The sequence below is a fragment of the Pundamilia nyererei genome, unplaced genomic scaffold, assembly GCF_000239375.1.
Source record: "Pundamilia nyererei isolate P.nyererei 1_Seehausen unplaced genomic scaffold, PunNye1.0 scaffold00035, whole genome shotgun sequence".
Lineage (NCBI taxonomy): Eukaryota > Metazoa > Chordata > Actinopteri > Cichliformes > Cichlidae > Pundamilia > Pundamilia nyererei.
This window is the reverse complement of record NW_005187436.1, coordinates 2,373,054-2,391,343: the sequence shown is the minus strand read 5'-3', so window position 1 is coordinate 2,391,343 and position 18,290 is coordinate 2,373,054. Positions and strand designations below refer to the sequence as shown.

The following is an 18,290-nucleotide window of genomic DNA, read 5'->3' as shown; positions in this document are numbered from 1 at the left end:
CTATTGATTTTCTTTGATACTTCATTTAAAAATCAATAATTCAGAACAAGAAAAATAGGCATGGCTCATACATACTTGAACATACATCGCTGGTACTGAGGAAGGCTTCAGATTTGGCAATACCATGGCAGTAATTTGGAGGAAAGCTCTTTACAGGTGAAAGCTGGAGAGCCACGGATCGATTTGCAGCTTTGCTCCCCAATCACGGAAAGTGGTCATAAATTAACATCATCAGTGTTACCTTGTAGAAAGCCTGGATGCACGTAACATCTGTTTTCCATATCGTTGTCACTCATAAAAAGAAAAAGAAAGGAGAAAAAAAAGTCCTGGCTGAGGTTTGTCCTCTCCTGCCTGCGAGAGGGTGGTGAGAAAAATCGAGACTGACAGTAACAGAGAGAAAATGGATGAATTACCTGGAGTTCATCCTGGCGCGGAGCTTTTTGGCCTTCTTTCGTGCCTTCTGCCGCTCTTCTCCATCCTTCACGCTTTCCGAAGAAACAGAGCTGTCCGTCAAAATATCCACAATGTATTTTTTTAAGGAAAGATGCTCCTAGAACAGGGAAGAAAAAAAACAGAATATCAAAAGCTACGAACAAATTGTTCTCAGGTTATTGGTTATAACAAACTCCGAGAGCCGCACTGGAAGGAAAATAAGTAATTTTCTGCAAAGTGCATAACTTTAGCACTCATTTCCTGGAAGGCAGACATTGCACTTTTATGGAAACAATTATAGGTTGCACCATGTCAGCCACAACACAACACTGCTGCTTGCACCAAATATACTGTTCCTGTACAAACAGCAATTAAACAGCATTTGCTTGCTACTTTTTACGTACAATTTTAACACTCTTCACTTTATACGCAGTAAACTGAAGGAAGGCAAAGACCAAAAGAAAGACTACACTGACATATCGCAGGAAAAGTAGTGTCTGTGTTCGTTTCTCCTCTTTGAGTAGTGAAGATGAGTTCCAATGTTTTTTTTCCTCCCTCAAAAATTTTGACTTTAATCTGAATTTGACAAAAAACAAAAAGACGTGCCCACTTTGTACTTTTTCCTGTGACCCTAATCCTTTTCCATATTATTAGACGCAACTTGTAGTCTTATGAATGTGTTATGTGACACATTGTTGCATACCTCTCAGTAACACCACTGAATACTGTAATTACTCTCAGTAATGAATGCTCTTTTGAAGCCACCTGCCTGCCCACGGACATGCTGCAGGCCAGGAGGTGTTGCTTCCTGTCAGACAAGTATGATATTTCTACTCATAGACAAGAGAATATAACCCAATTTGAACAGCATGACACATGCGGAAGAAACCAATTACTAAATTACACTGTCATCCAGCACCCCAAAGGATACAATGGCCCCAGACAAAGGGTTTCAGTTATGTAGGCAAGTTATCTTGTGTGATGCCACAGCCTTTGGTCAAAGTTTTTCCTGCACCTGCTCCCTGAATAGGGCTCTTCACCGAGAGGCGTCATATGAAACAGTTGTCATTAGTTGGGCTCAAGTGTGCAAAAGCAAAACAAGTGCCACAAAACTAAAGGTTTACTTACTGCGGAAAACATAGTTTATAACTAAAGATTCACAGGATTTCAACCATGGGAGACTAAGAATGGGACATTTGCTTCAAATACAAATTGAAAAGAGAGAGAAAGAGAGCGAGAGAAAAACTAAGACACTGTCTTAATGTTCAAGAAAAGAATAAAAGAAATCAAAGCACTTCATTTGGAAGCATTCTTGAATGATTTGGTTTTTTTTTTTCCCAAAAGTAACAGAGTGTGACTCTAGTTCTAGTTTCTATACAAAGACGACACAAAACACGCCAGTTTAAATTTGACCGCACGCACAATCACAATATTAAATTCAATTAAATCTCAATATTACATTCCTCATTTAAAGTTGAAGAAAGATTTTCAAAGCTTCAGGACCGATTCACTGAAATGAATGTGACTGTAGTTTCCTCTGATTTGCATTTGCACACCTCTGCCCTCGTTTCACTGATATCACAGGTCACTAATATCTCGTGACCGTAGCTATCCCTCGCTTAGAAGACAGCAGCTCAGTAATCTCTCAGAGAGGCCATCCTGTGAACTGGCTGCTCACTTAATGGAATTGCTTCACCAACAGATAAAACACATCTGTTGGGAAAGACTAGTTACATAAAACATATCCATTGGGATATAAATTCTGTTTTTCTTTGTTTTGTCTTTTTTGAAGGTTGTTATGTACTTTGTGAATTTAGGATGAGAAGATTTAACAACATATATTTACCTACCAAAGGAACCTCTGCAACAAAACTACACAAACACTGGTCAAAGGGCATTGCAGCTACACGTTGCCTCTGGTGAGAGAAACTAGATAGTACTATAAACATCTCATCTTCCTCTTGACACAAACTGCCCTTTAACAGATCAAAAAGACAGCCTACAGAAATACAAATTCTACAAGATATGCTCATCCAGTCCATCTTTTCTACCATACAAAGGCCAGCGTGGTAGACTTCCATTTGGCATACACAAACAGCCTTTTCATGCAGTCTCTTTGATAAAGAGATAAGACTCGGCTGCTAGTTGAGCAAATCACACAGTCATAAAAGAAGGACAGAAGTCATACAGAAAGCAAACAAAAAAGCAAATCAACTATTCCTTCATTATCAGGTAAATAATCTTAAATCGCTTGAACTACACAAATAAATTCTGGTGGAGAGACTGCTCTTTTAAACAGCAGCTTTGTTGCTATACCGAATCGACCGCACATCTCAAAACCGTGTGTGGTGGGAGAAAATTTCTGGACATTTCAACAGGCGTCTCTATTTGTATCTATCAGTACAGCTTCAACAAGTCCTTGAGGACTACTCAGTGCCTCGCCTAAGTCAGTTCTGATACCCGATGCAGCGTGGCGATCACTCTACTCATCGTGCTTGCCAGTCGCTAAAGACAAGAACAGCCTTTCCTCTGAGAAACCTATTTATTAATTACCCTAGATATAAATTCCTTGCGTTATATGGGTTTTGGATGTTATTTCATTATATCAAAGCAGAAAAAAAAAAAGGAAAGCAATCTCAAGTCCTCTACCCGTATATCGATCCACCCTGTTGAATACAAGTGAATTTTCAATTTAATTCACAAGTCTCTCAGAATGGGAGAGAATGAAAAAATATGAGGGCACATCGGCTTCTGCTGAAAAACTATGGAGTGACCTCACAGACCTCACAGCACAGTTGGACAAACCATCTTCATTTTAATTAAAAATCCTTCGCTGCAGGAAGAGTTATGGAGCCACAGTGAAAAATAGTTGGCAGCGGCGTGAATGAAATTGTGAAACTGAGCTTTGATATAAATAATATGTGGGGCAGATGAATCTATCCAAACAAAGTCTCTTCACTTTAAATAAGAAAAGATAATTCTGGACATCTAAATGTTATATATTAGAGGTACAGGAATGGCTAAAGCCTCAGTCCTGTAATAACACATCTAATACAAATTGTCCAAGCATGACATCAAGATTAAGATGCAGGATATTATGAGGATGACCTCAGCAACGACCTAAATTCTGAATGATTAGTGCTGAAAAATGACAAGTTAAGGTTGTATTAGGATTACTGCTAAAAATGTAGTGAATCAAGCAAATACAAGGCATAAGTGTTCATATATAAACTGTTTTTCTCCCCAAACCCAAGGTTATGATGCTGTCAAAAAGGAAACAAAAAGAAACTGCATTTGGAAAGGAAATGATTAAAAAAAGGAAAGTTATCAATTACTCATCACTGAAAAAAAAAGCTTTGAATGAAGGAGCTGCTGAAGCCAAAGGTTCTGCGTACAGCACCAACAGTTGTCACCTTCACAATGAGCCCTGCTGAAAAGCCAATCTCATATTGCAGCCTGAGTGGTTACCTTGCATTAATGAGCTGCCTTCCCATGGAAAAGTGCTCCATGACACACAAAAAATAAAAAAGCCTGGAGACAAGAGGGTGATGTCAGTCCTCCACTGAAGCGCTGAACCTTAACTGAGTACATTTCAAGGCTCATTTGTAATCTCACAAAGCCAGCTACAGGCCTGTGGCAGTATATAAGAGGACGTATAAACATCAATAATGACCGTGTCATAAAAGACTGTGCTCTTTGTCTATTTTTTTTTTTTTTACATGAAACAGGCAGCAACAGGGCAATACTCTTTGGCAGAGTGAGAGGATGTTTGTTTGTTCCCAGCTGGGTGACAGTGATACGCACCACTTCCTCATCGGAGAGCTCCCGTCCCTGGATGCTGCTGCTGTCTCGCACGGCCTGTTGGTGCCTCTTGCCCTTGGTGTGGCTGAACAGGTGCACCTCTGAGGTTATCTACAAATACAAACAGAGTGGTCAGAGGTCAGTGCTGTGGACACAATGGAGAAAGAGGCAGGAGAAGGTCAACAGGGCCCCATGTTGCCGTGGTGAAACAATATACCACAGAGACACATACACTGGGACAAGAACTGCCTCCTCTAAAGCTTAGTTTAGAAAGGGATTTATTATGTTTAGGTCAAGCTCCATATACTCTGCTGTAGCAGATTTGCACGACTGACTGTTCAGAATACTCATCTTATCATATTTTGGGTCTTGGCATAACCCCTAGGTTCATTCACTAAAATAAGCCAATACCAATGGATGAAGATCTTGGGGCTGACAATGGTTAGAGCAATTGCCATACATTATGCTGCAGTGATATACTTTTGTATCTCACTTAATTGTTCTGGTTTTTATTATATAAACAGAACTTAGGGCAACCATGTACATACAAGGAAAAAAAAAGAAAAGCAAGCTGATGACAACAGTTGACTCATCACAGATTGCTGACTAGCTGTAGGGGATGTTTGAGAAACGGGAACTAGAAGAGACAGGTGTACAACAGGCAATGTTTTCCTGCCATTTCTGGAAACGGGCCCATTTGGAATGGTTTGTGTTTAATATAATTAAATAAAGTGCTTGCTGCTGACCCATCTATGATCCCTGGTGTCAGATGCTGGCCAAGGTCATCTAACATTTTAACAAGATTCCTCCCCACCCCTTTTTCTGATGCTGGTTTGAAAACTCAAGGTGTCCCACCCTTGTTTTGATGGCAGCCAGTTAATCAGAGATAAATGTGTCTGCTCGTTGCCTGATGCTCCAAAGAAAGAAAGGAGGGGGGGGGCATAATCATGGCCAGTCATAAATCTGTTTAGGTGACTGTGTTTAATCGGTGCTGTTAAATCCTCATTTAAATGTGGCCTCTTTCAAAACTCCTCTGAATCACCTTCAGGTTAGTAATTCTGTGTACATACAGCCTGTCAAATGTGGTCTTCTTTTTTTTTTTTTTTGCTTTCCTCATGTTTATATATAGCAAAGACGCATAAATATATTAGTTCAGGAGATTAAAATAAAAATATTTAAGTTAATTGGTAAAGTTAGTTGTAGAGTTAGTTAATAGTTCGGATACTGCATTAAATATTAGTGAAGTACTCTAACTGATCCAGAGACTGATTGGAAACTTTACATACCACAACTCCACACAGTGAACACTGTTTCTTGCGCTCATATGGTGTCAGTTTAGGTGCGTAGTCTGTGTTAGCATGTCGACCACTGCTGAGCTCAGCAGCCTTTTCTTTCCTCTGTTCGATTTGCTCCATATGCCTGCGGCTGCTCTCATCATGCTATGGAAGAAACCAAAAAACCCAGGTCATACGAGAAACATGGACTCTTGTCTAATGTTTGTTAAAGAAGCAAGGTGGCGCTGTATAAATGTACCTTCATCTGAATTTTCTTCTGCAGCTCCTCCATGGCTTCTTGTTGAGCAGCGCTGAGAGCAGCCAGACGCTCCTCTCGGTCTCTGCAGATGGGACATAAAATGACAAATAAGTGCATCTAAAAGTCTTAAAAAGACAGCAAGAATCAAAGTGATGTAGCCTGTTTAATCAGAGGGTGCGTTTCTTTTTTTGACACTACGACTTGTAGATTTCATTTGAATAGAATGGCTATTTCAGCTCATCAATCCACCCCTCAGTAATCCATAATAACAGAGAAAACATCTACAATAAAACACTTAACTACATCATTCATAAAAAATAGCTAGATACTTTGCTGGGCCACTTAAAGTTGTGGTAAGCTGTATTCTGCTTACTGGAATAATTTAGCACCTCCTCCAATGTTTCATTGTGAGCAGGAAAAACTGCACAACTATATCAGGACAGTTTACAAAGTCACAGACAACTGACACTGTATGAAAGTCTCGTCCTGGGCTATTGATTGGTGACTAAAGAATAAAAATCAGATATCTTCCCATTTAAATCTTAATCTCTCAATCTTAAACCGCCCCCTCAAAGGGGGACAAAAAGTAAGTTTTCCACTCATGCTGAAGTGATTTGGAAGTACAAACCTCGCTCTTTCCCGTGCTGCATCCTCTCGGGCTTTCTCCTTTTCCTGCCTCTGCTGTTCAATACGAGCCTCCTGCTCCTTCCTCTTCATCAGCAGCTCCTCCACTCTTGCCTGTCGCTCTGCTTCCAGGACTCGCTTACGCTCCTACACAGGAGCGGAATAGATTGGGGATTGGTAATTTAAAAATCCTATTAGAGAACATAAATGAAGGCAAAAAAGGTTTTTCTTAATCACCTGCACAGCCTCATCTCTGGCCTGCTTCTCCTCCTGCCTCCTTTGTCTCTCTTCTTGCAGTTCATTAAGTCGTTGCTCATATTCACTTAACTTGGCAAGGGCATCGTGCCTTTTATTTTGGGCTTCCAGGGTGTTGATGAAAGCAATTTCATTCACCTGCAAAAACACATCCTTGAATGACAATATGAAAATATATATATATAAAATGCATGACTGCAAGAGATTCGCTCTTAATACCTTGGCCTCCTCTTCTTGAGCTTTCTTCACAATAGCCTGCAGTTGCAGCTCCCTCTTAAACTCGGCGTGCAACAGTTTTTCCTCCATCATCCTCCGCCGCTGCTCCAACAACTCCTCTTTCCATTTCCTCACATCTTTTTCCTGCAGAAAGTGAAAAGCAAGCAGCAAGAAAAATCCACAGTGTATTCTTTAAGACCAAACAGACAATAGATTCCTGACCGCTCGGTTTCTAACCTCTCCCGGTGTGTTCACGTGGGGATTAATGAGACTAAACACCACTTCATGGATTTATGTGGTTAACCTGAATTATTCTGGGACTAACTCCTCTTGCCATGGCTGAGAGTACAAAAACAAACTTCATGAAAGACTGTTGATTTTGGCTGGGAGTCTCCATTACGACTGCCTGTGGCCAGCTGGCCTAGATGTGACTGGAATGGGTTACAATATTTGGTGATTCTATCGGGCAGTGTGCTGACAGAATCTCTCGCTGCGAGCCAGGCTAAGCTTAGCTTGCATGGAACTTCTTCGCGGTGCTTTCCGTCAAGTTCATGCAGACTTACTCACCCTCTCCAACAGCTTCTGCAGCTTGAGCGTCTTTTCTTCTCTGAGTTTGTCCCTCAGCTGCTGCGCCTTCAGCTGTTTCTCCTCATGTTTCTTCTTTGACTCTGCAATGGTCCTGTCAAAAATATGGAAATGCATCATTCATCTCTTTCCCTCTCCTTATCAACAATGTGGAAGGCAGACGCAGACCCTAACAGACACCTAGGGCCTGTTTAGACATTCTGGGTGGTAAGCTAAAAAGAAAGAGGTCAGACACAGTAAGTGAGCCTTTGATTTTCCGGATGCAGGGATCAATCCTTGTCAAAGTAGGGGAGGGGAGAGGGCTGCTAAAGAGTAAACCTTGGTGCTGTTCAGGAAGGCAAAAAGAAAAAGAACTGTGCTGATCTCGTTAGTTTGAGTTATGAAATAAGCCAACTAGCCGGGAAAAAAAGAAAATGCAATATATGATGTGGTACCTTTTACGTGACGGTGAGGACAATTTCTCATGCATGTGGATGCCGTGTCCAGGAGGCCGAGCGGGCTCTTCCTCTACCATGTCGCCCCATGATGTAGTCTGCCGCCATGGTTCCCGAGCTACAGGAAGGACAACAAAAATAGACTTGAGTGCAGTGTTTACCTTTACAAAAAGTGTTTAAATCTCAGATGTTGCCTTTCATACCATCGTAATCCGCCAGCATGTCATTCCAATCTATATTAGCTCCACAGCTTCCATTACCGATGCTGGCCTGTGGTAAATAATTGAGGGTTGTTTTTTGTTTTTTTAAATAGTAGATTCATAATAACAAAAAAACTTCTTAAATACCATTTTAATGACTGTCAAATTAAAAGTACCAAACATTCAAGAGCATAACAAAAAAACATGACGGATCTTACAGAGAAGTCACTTTCATTGTCAGTCTCCAGGTCATTGTTCTCAGCCTGAATCTCTCTCGTCAACTGCTCCTCCTCAGCAATGGCACTAGCGATTGCCTCTTCGTTAGCCTTCTCCAGCCGGTCTGCCAGCTCCTCTTTCTTGGCCAGGACCTCTGCCATAGACTGGGGCTGAACAGAGAGCACAGATTCCACCTCACACACATTTCACATTCCATAAATGTTAAAACTATCCCACTGTACACCAAGTACACTATTCAATATTGGTTTACACTGAACATTTGGTTCAAATACTAATTTTCTGTGTTGATTTTGAAAAATAAAAGTTGCAGAATTGATTCCTCTTTAATCAAAAATAGCACTGAAGAAATGTAAGTAGTTAGATTACATGAAAGCTATATTATCCAATATCTCTCCAGCACCACTGAAACCCTACTTTCCTGAACTATTCCTGAACCAAGAGAGAAACTGCTGGTCAATGAGTAAATGCTATTAAATACTAAACAAAACACGGTCATTGTTTTGTAATTGAAGAAAAGCATTCATGAGAACACCTGTATATATTTTAGCTTCTGTAAAGGTGATTTGATTTGTCACTGGAACCAAATATAAGGGGGGATAACATACCAACCCAATCACAGTTTGTACCACACAATCACCACAATTCTCACAAGTGAGGAAGCATCCAAAATACATGCATGGCACATTAACAGTGAGGATGAAGAGATGGTGGAAGGAGGCATGGTTTTGCTCTATGAAACTGGCAGTTTATTTAAGGGTTTTATGTATGAGGACTTGAGGTATTATTGTGAAAATAAGGGATTATTTCAGGGCCGGAATTACTCTAAATCAAGCGTAAACTAACAAGGAAGAGGCTTCTCAAAAGGATCTGCATTTGCAGCAGTATACACGAGTAGTTTTCAGTCTTCAGTGTAGGTATACCAGTATTCTGCAAAAGATCAGACTAGTTAATATTCAGACTAAGGGAAGGTTCTACATAATATAAATCATATTTAAATGCAAATTCATCCTTTAATTAAATGGAACTGTGTGTTTGCATTCTCCAAATGAGGCCTTAAAGAAAAGACAAAGCCTGAAGCAGAAGACAACAGTAATTAAAAACTTTATACGAAAATAAATAAATAAATAATTCAGTTTGTGGAGCATTTTGTGTTCAGTAAAACTTGGTTGGAGTAGGTTGAATACAATCTACATCTACACACAACTATTCTTAACAGTGAATGGTACTACAACAACACTACACAGAGCTATATACTCTTGCCTGCACATTTGCTCTGGAGGTCTCTTAAGATTGACTTTGTTTAGGCGGTGAAAGATCCTTGGGGATCCCTGCCCTCCCAGCCCTCCCCTCCCTCTGCTCCTCCATCTCTCAGCACTCACAGTAGAAAGCTCTGTGGGGTCCAGCACACTCTCCAGTTTCACCGCTGCCATGGGAGTCTCGGCCTGTCCTGCAGCAGATGTGGCCATGCCCTGTGACGTGCCCCCCTCAGCCCCACTGTCCCCAAAGGCCAACTGTGTACTGAGGCCATCCGTCTGGGGTAGATCTAGTGATGTGGCGAGGTTCACGACAGAAACTGGGACTGATAAGGTAATGTCTGTTGGTGAGGTTATGGATGGGGTGTGCTCTGGGGGTTGGAATGGGGTAAGGGCTGCTATGGTGGGAGGCACGTCTTCACAGGGTGCGTCGACACACTGCCCCGAGCCTTGTGCACTCTCTGCTGGGGGCTGCACCGACAGTCACACACACACACAAACACACGCAAACTCAATTAAAGACATGCATATATAAAGCAATTCATGAAAGCAATACAAAAATAAAACCAAAACAGTCACTATTCGACACACAGCTGAAAAACAAATCATGCAAGGAAGCTGGAACCGACATGCCCTAAATATCCACTTATGATTAAAATAAACAAAGAATGCAAATACAATTTAGATAGCTATAACACACCCTTACCAAGTGTGTCTTGATGCATTGTCTGCGTATTTATTTCATGACAGTGAAGATGGGCTTTATGCCTCTGAAATGTCAGCGCGCAATCAATCGTTTCAAAGTTGATATCCCCGTCTCGACAGTCTGTCTATGAATACCATCAAGCCCAAACAAAAACAAATACGGCTGATAAAATGGTCTAGTGTTACAATACACGCTTATCATGAATAATTGATACCCAGGGACTGTTCGGGCAGAAAGATGTCACAAGGTACTAAACATTAGTACCTCCATTATTTGTCCATTCTCTGGACCTTCAACCTCCTCTTGTGGCTCAGGCTCCGAAGGGATTTGCTGCTTGGTGTCTGTCTGACTCACGTCCTTGTGGCGGGGACACTCGGGACGGAGTTGCTCATTTGCTTGTGGTGGCACACGCGACTGGTTACCCTTATTGTTGTCCTGTTTTGGGGTGACGCTAACCAAGACAGGACTGACCTTGGCAACCATGGCGGCAGAGCGAGGTTTGGCAGTGCGTCCTCGCTGTACCGTTTCCCAGCCTTCTGCGTCCTTTTTACCTGTGAACACACAAGGCGCTCCGTAAATCAAGGAGAAGATTAAACTGCACTCTCTTTTAAGTACAGAGTGAAGTGCGATTTTATGAGGGGTTTCTTACCAGGTTTTTCTGCCTGGGATGTTGTGGGTTGACAGGAGCCAAGGACGGACTGAGTGCACTTTACTCGGTCTGCCCAGCTGGGGCCTGTGTGAGAGTGCCTGGTTGCAGGAGGACCACTGATGAAGACACATACAGAGCATGCATCAGAACAAACAAATGGCCATTAAACTCAACAGGTGCAATCCCCTCCTTCCATGTCTGAGCAGCTCCTACTGTGTTGCCTGTCTGTAAAGCTTCAGCAATCTTAAGAAAGCGTCTAGCCAAAGCATCTGAGTACATTCCACTGTGAGATAGCAATGGACGTATTGGACAACAGGCCTCCGTCATGATCAATATCCATTTCCTGCAGCATCAGATTACAGAGCGGTGCACATATTGAACCGATGCTTCAGCAGACTTTAACTGACACTTTCATCTACACCTTCCACTGATTCTGCTGCCCAAGAGTGAGACACTCAACAAATTGCATTAAACAAATGCTTCATTGGCTGTCTTGCTAGATAGTCTGCACTTCCTAACCTCTACAAAAACAACCATAATGCATCATAACAAATATTGATTGGTGAATCACAGGATGCCTTATGATACAATGCTAGACTGGAAACAATAACAGGTAAAAGCTTACCCAAAGTTGAGGGCGCGACGTGCAGCTGGCGTAGGTACCATTCTGTCTGTGGGGCTTGGCATCACATGACGTCCCGGAGACATCTTACGCACCTCCCAGGCTAAAGAAGTTGGCCTGAACAAAAGTGAAAGTGCCGTACATCACTAAACTTTTTCTAGTTGCCAAACACAAACACTTGACTCACACATTTGCGAAATCAGTCAGATGGTTGATTCACTTGTAGCAATGTATGCAATAAATGAAGCATGTAAAAGTTCCAGGTTGTTCTATTGATTAACAGCCCGTTTCAAATTTACAGCTGCAATGGTCACTGTGTTAAAGAGAAGCCAATAAACTGCTGGATCTCTTTGAATTAAAGCCAAGGCTATTGATTCATTCTGTTTGTGACTCAAAGCCAGGGACCGGACACCCGCATTTTTGGTTCCACCTCAGGGAGCAATTCAAAGTGGGAAGAGAATGAGAATGAAAGAAAAACAAAAACAATGGGCCTCATACGAGTTTGGAAATGCCCCTTACTCTGACCAGAAAATAGTACCGTTCAAGAGTACTGTCGGATTTAGGAGGGGGAAAAAAAAAAAAAGCACACAAACCAATTTTGTTCTGACAGAACAAAACTGTGGGTATGTTAGTAAATCAAAATCGGACCAGCTTTGGTTTCACATCTCAATCTGCATGCTACCATGCGTCTGTTTCTCTATATAAGAAAACAAGTTTCCCTAAGTGGATTTCCTTGGGAGTGACATATTGTGCATTAAATATCTGGAACGTTTTGTGCCCTTTATTTTGTCTGGTCTTTGTGTTGGTAAAAACTAGTATTGAAAAGGTTGCATATGTTTAATGGAGGAGGGGGGGGGGCTAGCTTACACATTGTCAGTTAATATACTATGTTCTAAACATGCAGTTTAATTCCTTATTATTGTTTATGAACATTTTTTGGCTTAGCTTGCTTTGGAAAACTGTAAATAGTAACTAATAAGACACCATCATCACTACATCACAGTTCAAATATGTGTCTTTACATTTTTTTTGATACAGTCTGGCTTCCATCAATTGTAAGCATGATTTGAGGCAAATCTAAATGTCCTCATAAAATAATGTACTAAATGCGTTTGCACACAGATTTGTGCACAAAATGTATGCCTAGTTTACAGTCAGATTGTTCGTGAGCAATGCTTGTGAATGAGGTCCACTGAAAAAGTGAAGAGCATCTTAAAATGACCTGTTCTGAGCATCTGTTTTCTCCAACTTCTCCTGAAGGTTGATCCAGTCTATGAGAGCTTTGAAGTCCCGTACATAGTTGTCCAGCATCATCAACACCTCCTGAAGACAGCAGGTATAACAGTACAGAGAAACCACAATTTAGAAAACACAAAATATGAATAATAAAAAAAATAATAATAAAAATATAGCACACAAAAACCCCTCAAGTTTAAAATAAATAACTGATGGATGTGCACTCAACACTAAAAGCATTTTAAAATATTCTTACATATCCCTGCAAACACCAAGAAAAATCCATTGCAGTGTCTGCTGTAAATTGTGCAAACCACAAAGCAGAATTCATAGTCATACGTTTCCAAAAGGTTATTTAAAAATAATCATTAGCTGATTTTGATCTGAGTTTGTAGTCAGAAATTTTTAATTCACTTGTTCCAGCGTTTATGTACATTTGAGTATATTGAACATATATTTTTGACTAAAATAAGATATTTCAGTGTGGTACCATGAGCCACGGGAAAAAGGTTTGGCACGTTTAACCCTTTTGTGACACTTTATTAACAAAAGGATAAACTGAAAAAAAGAAGTAAAAAACAGCCTTTTTATTATCTTCGTCACAGATTTTTTTTCCTAAAAAATTGTACGTAATAAATTAAGAACTGACAAAAGAGAACTTGCAAAGTTTTGCTAGAAAGCAGGAGCTGACCCACAAAGTTTCAATGAATGTTAAGAAAAACACTTGACTGAAACTTCAAGAACAATGAAGGCAAATTCCTTTTAACAAATGCCCATTATCTGCACTTGTACTCAGCCGGTGTTGGTTACTCAGAAGTGGTAGGCTGTGGAGGGGTTTTTTTCTCCCCAGAGCTCTAATGAAACAGACACAACTGATTGATGGGGAGCATGAAGGGAGTGGTAATTGAGAGTAAACCTTCACAGTGCTTTTAGTTAATAGACAAGTCAGTCCAGTGAAAGATGCATTGAGCAGGTTTGCTGATTAGGGCTGGTTAACAGCCAGTGTCTACTGCTGTGGCTCGCTTCATTTGGTAATGAAGGTTTGCTGTGCATTTGACAGCTAAACCAACATTGAGTGAAAGCACCATAAAGCAGAGGACAGAGAACAGACACGCTTAGCCAAAAATAACCACCAAATAATAATTCATGAGAAATGGATTTAACCTTCACGAGGCATTGTCATAAAGCAAGAGGGCCAGTAAAAGCTTGTGGTCCAAACAAAAATGATCAGCCATGTCATGTTCAGTCAAGGTCAGACTTATTGACTTCTGGGAAGGAAATATTTTATACTTCACATTGTCTTGTTTTGTTTTTTTTAATTTATTTGAACGCCAGAAGTCCAGAATAGCCCGTTTCTGTCCATGTACACAAATTAGAAAATACAAGTCTTCTTAACTGACCTCAAAGCAAGAAGAATACAGAGTATGTTTCGTATGTTTCTTGCCTGTACTGGGTGATATTGCTAAAAAAAAAAAAAAGTTAAAAATGGGTAAAATAAGCAGTTTGTGTGAAGTAATTAGAACTGAGGTTGTGGGGATTATGCTTAAACACACAGGAATCATTCTGCTATATGGACAATTACCCTGTAAATGGAAAAACATTAGGTCAGGGCTACATTCCCCTCAAAATTGCATAAAGTATTACAGTAACAGAGCTGCGGCAGAGAATTACTTCCTGATAATGATTGTGTTGATGTTCATAAGTTTTTAGGTGGAAAAAATGGTGAGCCGTTTGTGTGAGAGAGTACACATGCTGATTGCCCACAGCTACACCAGGGGATTGTGGCTGGGGGCTATCAGAGCACTCTGCTTCCCCTCCAGATGACTCCATCATTTATCAGTGTCCATTAAGCCCAAGCTGGGTGGGATGGGGGATTATGAACAGCGCCCAGCTTCATGGCCATTAGACAGCATTAGCGTGTCGAGAGATATAGTGGTATGAGAAAGGAAAAAACACAACTAGCAGCTTGTTGTCTGACACAGGACACATGACAGCGTGCTGATCACGCCACAGGGAGCTGCGCTGTGGCAATGACAGCGAGCCGACCACACCAGAGGGCTGTGGTACTGACCGCAGACCGTTACCAGGACAATGATCAGCATAATGCACCACGGCAGAAGAATCAATGACCGGTACTATCACGCCCATACGCTCTGGAGCGACATATCAGTGCTACCAAAATACACTTCCGCAAAGCAGAGAATCAGAAATGTTGGTGGTTTATGTCAAAGAGCGGAAACCGCCAAACCCTGTTATTAACATGCATACGTATTGTTTACAGTCAGTCATCAATATTATTCATGCCAATGTGAAGAGAGAGCCCTGTGATAAATGTCTCACCAGCAAGCCTTCAGAGAGCCCCTCTGACATTAAGCAGACTCGAGAGGAATGTGAGATGTTTGTCATGCTTTCAATGTCCCCCTCTAGTGTTCACAAATCATACGACATTTCAAACTTGCTAAAGACATTTGTACTGGTCAGGACATAAACCCAGTGATCCCAAAACTAGGATCAGCATTCCTATGCAGAACTCCCCCCCCCCCTTTTTTTTTCTCGCTCCTTGATGCAGACTAACCTTGCATTCCAAGACGCTCTGATCAGATTCACAAGTGACGTAAATCTCATCCACAGCCCGACGCAGATTATCAAAGAGGAATGCCCAGTAGCGAGCTCGCAGGTCCACCTTTCGGGGCTGTCTGACTTTTGTGGGGCTCTTCTCTGGCCCCTTTTCCAGCAAAGCTCCAGCTGTGCCTTTATTTTCCACGGCAGCATTCTGTGGAGAAAGAGCAAACTGAAAAGCTCCGTCTTCCCCCTACCATTTACAGGTGCTCTGTAAGGATTTCTGCTGACTAAGGCACCGAACATAGGTGTCATAGCGCCAAGATAATAGCAAATATGCTGGAAACATTACGTTGAACTACCACTTTGAATGCAAACACCATAGAAAACACCACGAGCAGAGCCCCACGAACAATAAGAGAGAACATTTAGGAAAATGGCAAGAATATTTTTTAAAAACGTAAACATACACATTATCGCAATCTCTTGACAAATTATCTGTACTTAAGGCCAAAAGTAAAACACAAAGCACTCCAGTTTATTAATGAGTCCCTTTATAACAGTATGGTGTGCTTTACTTTTAGGCTTTAGTTTATTCATTTGTTTTATTTCAATATCTAACTCACAAATTTAAAACAAATATCACTTCAAAGCCTTTAATAAACACTTACTGTTTAGTGATTAAAAAAACAAAACAAAATAACAACAACATTGAACTAAAATTTGACAAATGGTTAAAAAAAAAAAAAATCAAATTTGAGATCTGCAGGTAAAGAAGTTTGGACAGTAGCCCAACAGCTTCTCATAACTGGGAATCTGATAAGGAAATGACTTCTGACTGAGCTCAATTAATCTTTTATTCTGAAAATCTCCGGTGTCCAATAAATAAAGAATAAGATATATTATAAATTTTACCTCACTGCATATTTTTGGTTTTGAAATGTTTTTCAAACAGCTACTTGCACTAAATAATGAAGATTTCCAACTAAACCCTGATCAGTTTAAACTAATGATAAAAACTAAGTGTTAAATGAGAAACTTTGACTGCTGAAGCACTGACATCACAGTGAGCTGAATTTTTAACATCATGTGGCTGGATTTGCAGGGAAAGCACAAACACTGACTGCACAGCAGTGTTACAGAGTCATGCTACCTTTACCTCATTATTTTTATATGGAAGCCCACTCACAAAGAAACTAACATTATTAAACATTTAACAGTCCAGTTGATGCAATAATCTCTTGTATTGGTAGGCACAAATAGTTTGCCAAATTTCAGGTGCATATGAGAGAGAAGTACACACTGTGAAGGCCCATCAGAGCGCTAACTTGAGGCAGATTTTGGTTGCATCCAGGAGAAAAATATTAAAGGACTTCATACAAAATTTTAAAACAGTACTTTGCCTTTTGCCCCTCTTTTTGACCACATCTTTCTCTTTGACATAAACAGGAATCCCAAACCAAGGCTGCAAAAAAGGGGAGTTTTGCAACCACCACAGACAGGCTTGCATGAGGCAGAAGTCAAAGATGAAATAAGTTAGTAAAAAGTGCCCTCTAGTGTTGGAGGACGGTATTCCAACCTGCTTTTTATTCCTTTGTTGTCCCGAATTGATTCTCTGAGACCTGGAACTGCCACTGGAGTTGCCTTTGGACTTTGCTAAGTAAAAAGGAGAGAGGAAAAAAATATGAGGCTTGCATTTAGATAGTGGATAAATAATCAGAGCTTAAATCTGGCCAACAATGAATATATAATTGTTGTGACAAATAAATACGTCACATTTGTAAAAAAAAGAGAATCATTGAGAAGTGAAATACAAAATAAACACTTGATTGTAAATGATTAATTATAGAGTTGCAGAGGATTAGGTAAGCCTTATGTAAAAAAAACAAACAAACATACAAACACAAGATTAAACTACAATTTCAAAAGCTGGACTTTAATTCATCCTCAAACTTTGGAGCAAAAACAAGGCCTTAAATAAATAAAACTGAACTGACCCACAAATAAAAGAGAAGCAGAGTGAAAATGAGAAAAATGGGTGAGCATGTTGAGTGGGTTTCTCAGAAGTGTTAGGATTAGACTATTTCAAAGACAACCCCCCCATTGTCACCATTTAAAAACAAAAATATATTTTATTTATTCTAAAACAAGAGCATGCATCAAGTTTAAACAGTCTGCTTAAGAAATCTGAAGTACTCATTTTATCAGTTGAGCCATGAGAAAAAAAATAACCATCTGGTTCCAGTTGACAGTGTACAACAACATTTTTAATGAATAACATATAAAATGCTGAACAATATTGGCAAAGACAGATAGCCCGTGACCCCAGGATATGGTTATCACCTTTAATAAATTATCCACAACAACATCTGCAGTATCATAAATTAACGGCATAAAATTTTTTTTTTTACTTTGCATTAAGCTACCAACCTTCCTCCTCTTTGCTCTCTAGAGGGACGCTCCAGGCAATAAGGTTTCGAGCAGCACGGCCCTCTTCAGCAACTATCTTTCGCACTTTGTCATGGCTGTTGGAGCGCTGAAATGAAGCCTGCAGGACAGACATAAGACTCAACACATTAAATCTGACTGGATTTTCCCTCTTCATTTTATTCTCGACCTAACAAAGGATGAATCAGAGTGTTAGTCACATTATTTGTGCCAGCAACATCAAGGCTCACAAAACTTTGGGCCAGCACTCTTCAGTTTTTGGTAGCCCAAAATAAATTTAAGTAGCCCGAATAAAAAAAGAGAGCAATTTTTTTATGTTTTGTTTCCTTTACAATATTATACATTAAAGTTTAATATTGTAACGGGAAAAAAAATTAATCAAAAATTGTTAAAATACAAATCACAACAACTGTATAAAAATTACAATCATCAACTCAAATACTTGGTTCTAATTGAACAGAAATTTCTATGAACTTGCAAGAACTGTGTAGAACATGAAT

General features: G+C 40.2%; 1 protein-coding gene across 3 annotated transcripts in view; it reads right to left on the bottom strand.

Moving 5' to 3' along the window:
• The window catches only part of scaper (S-phase cyclin A-associated protein in the ER), a 58,281-nt gene that overhangs the window by 33,245 nt on the left and 6,746 nt on the right, over nucleotides 1-18,290 (bottom strand). For 2 of the 3 annotated variants that reach the window (XM_005729973.1, XM_005729974.1), the window contains exons 2-20: nucleotides 17,773-17,890; nucleotides 16,922-16,998; nucleotides 15,359-15,556; nucleotides 12,770-12,870; nucleotides 11,551-11,664; nucleotides 10,926-11,041; nucleotides 10,541-10,827; nucleotides 9,697-10,041; nucleotides 8,299-8,466; nucleotides 8,084-8,150; nucleotides 7,881-7,998; nucleotides 7,429-7,540; nucleotides 6,865-7,005; nucleotides 6,628-6,783; nucleotides 6,395-6,537; nucleotides 5,767-5,848; nucleotides 5,520-5,672; nucleotides 4,237-4,344; nucleotides 414-550 (exon numbers count right to left, since the gene is read on the bottom strand). In XM_005729973.1, coding sequence (XP_005730030.1) covers nucleotides 414-550; nucleotides 4,237-4,344; nucleotides 5,520-5,672; nucleotides 5,767-5,848; nucleotides 6,395-6,537; nucleotides 6,628-6,783; nucleotides 6,865-7,005; nucleotides 7,429-7,540; nucleotides 7,881-7,998; nucleotides 8,084-8,150; nucleotides 8,299-8,466; nucleotides 9,697-10,041; nucleotides 10,541-10,827; nucleotides 10,926-11,041; nucleotides 11,551-11,664; nucleotides 12,770-12,870; nucleotides 15,359-15,556; nucleotides 16,922-16,998; nucleotides 17,773-17,890 — 2,741 coding nt within the window. The remainder of the gene's footprint in view (nucleotides 1-413; nucleotides 551-4,236; nucleotides 4,345-5,519; nucleotides 5,673-5,766; nucleotides 5,849-6,394; nucleotides 6,538-6,627; nucleotides 6,784-6,864; nucleotides 7,006-7,428; nucleotides 7,541-7,880; nucleotides 7,999-8,083; nucleotides 8,151-8,298; nucleotides 8,467-9,696; nucleotides 10,042-10,540; nucleotides 10,828-10,925; nucleotides 11,042-11,550; nucleotides 11,665-12,769; nucleotides 12,871-15,358; nucleotides 15,557-16,921; nucleotides 16,999-17,772; nucleotides 17,891-18,290) is intronic. The other variant, XM_005729975.1, reaches the window with a different exon arrangement.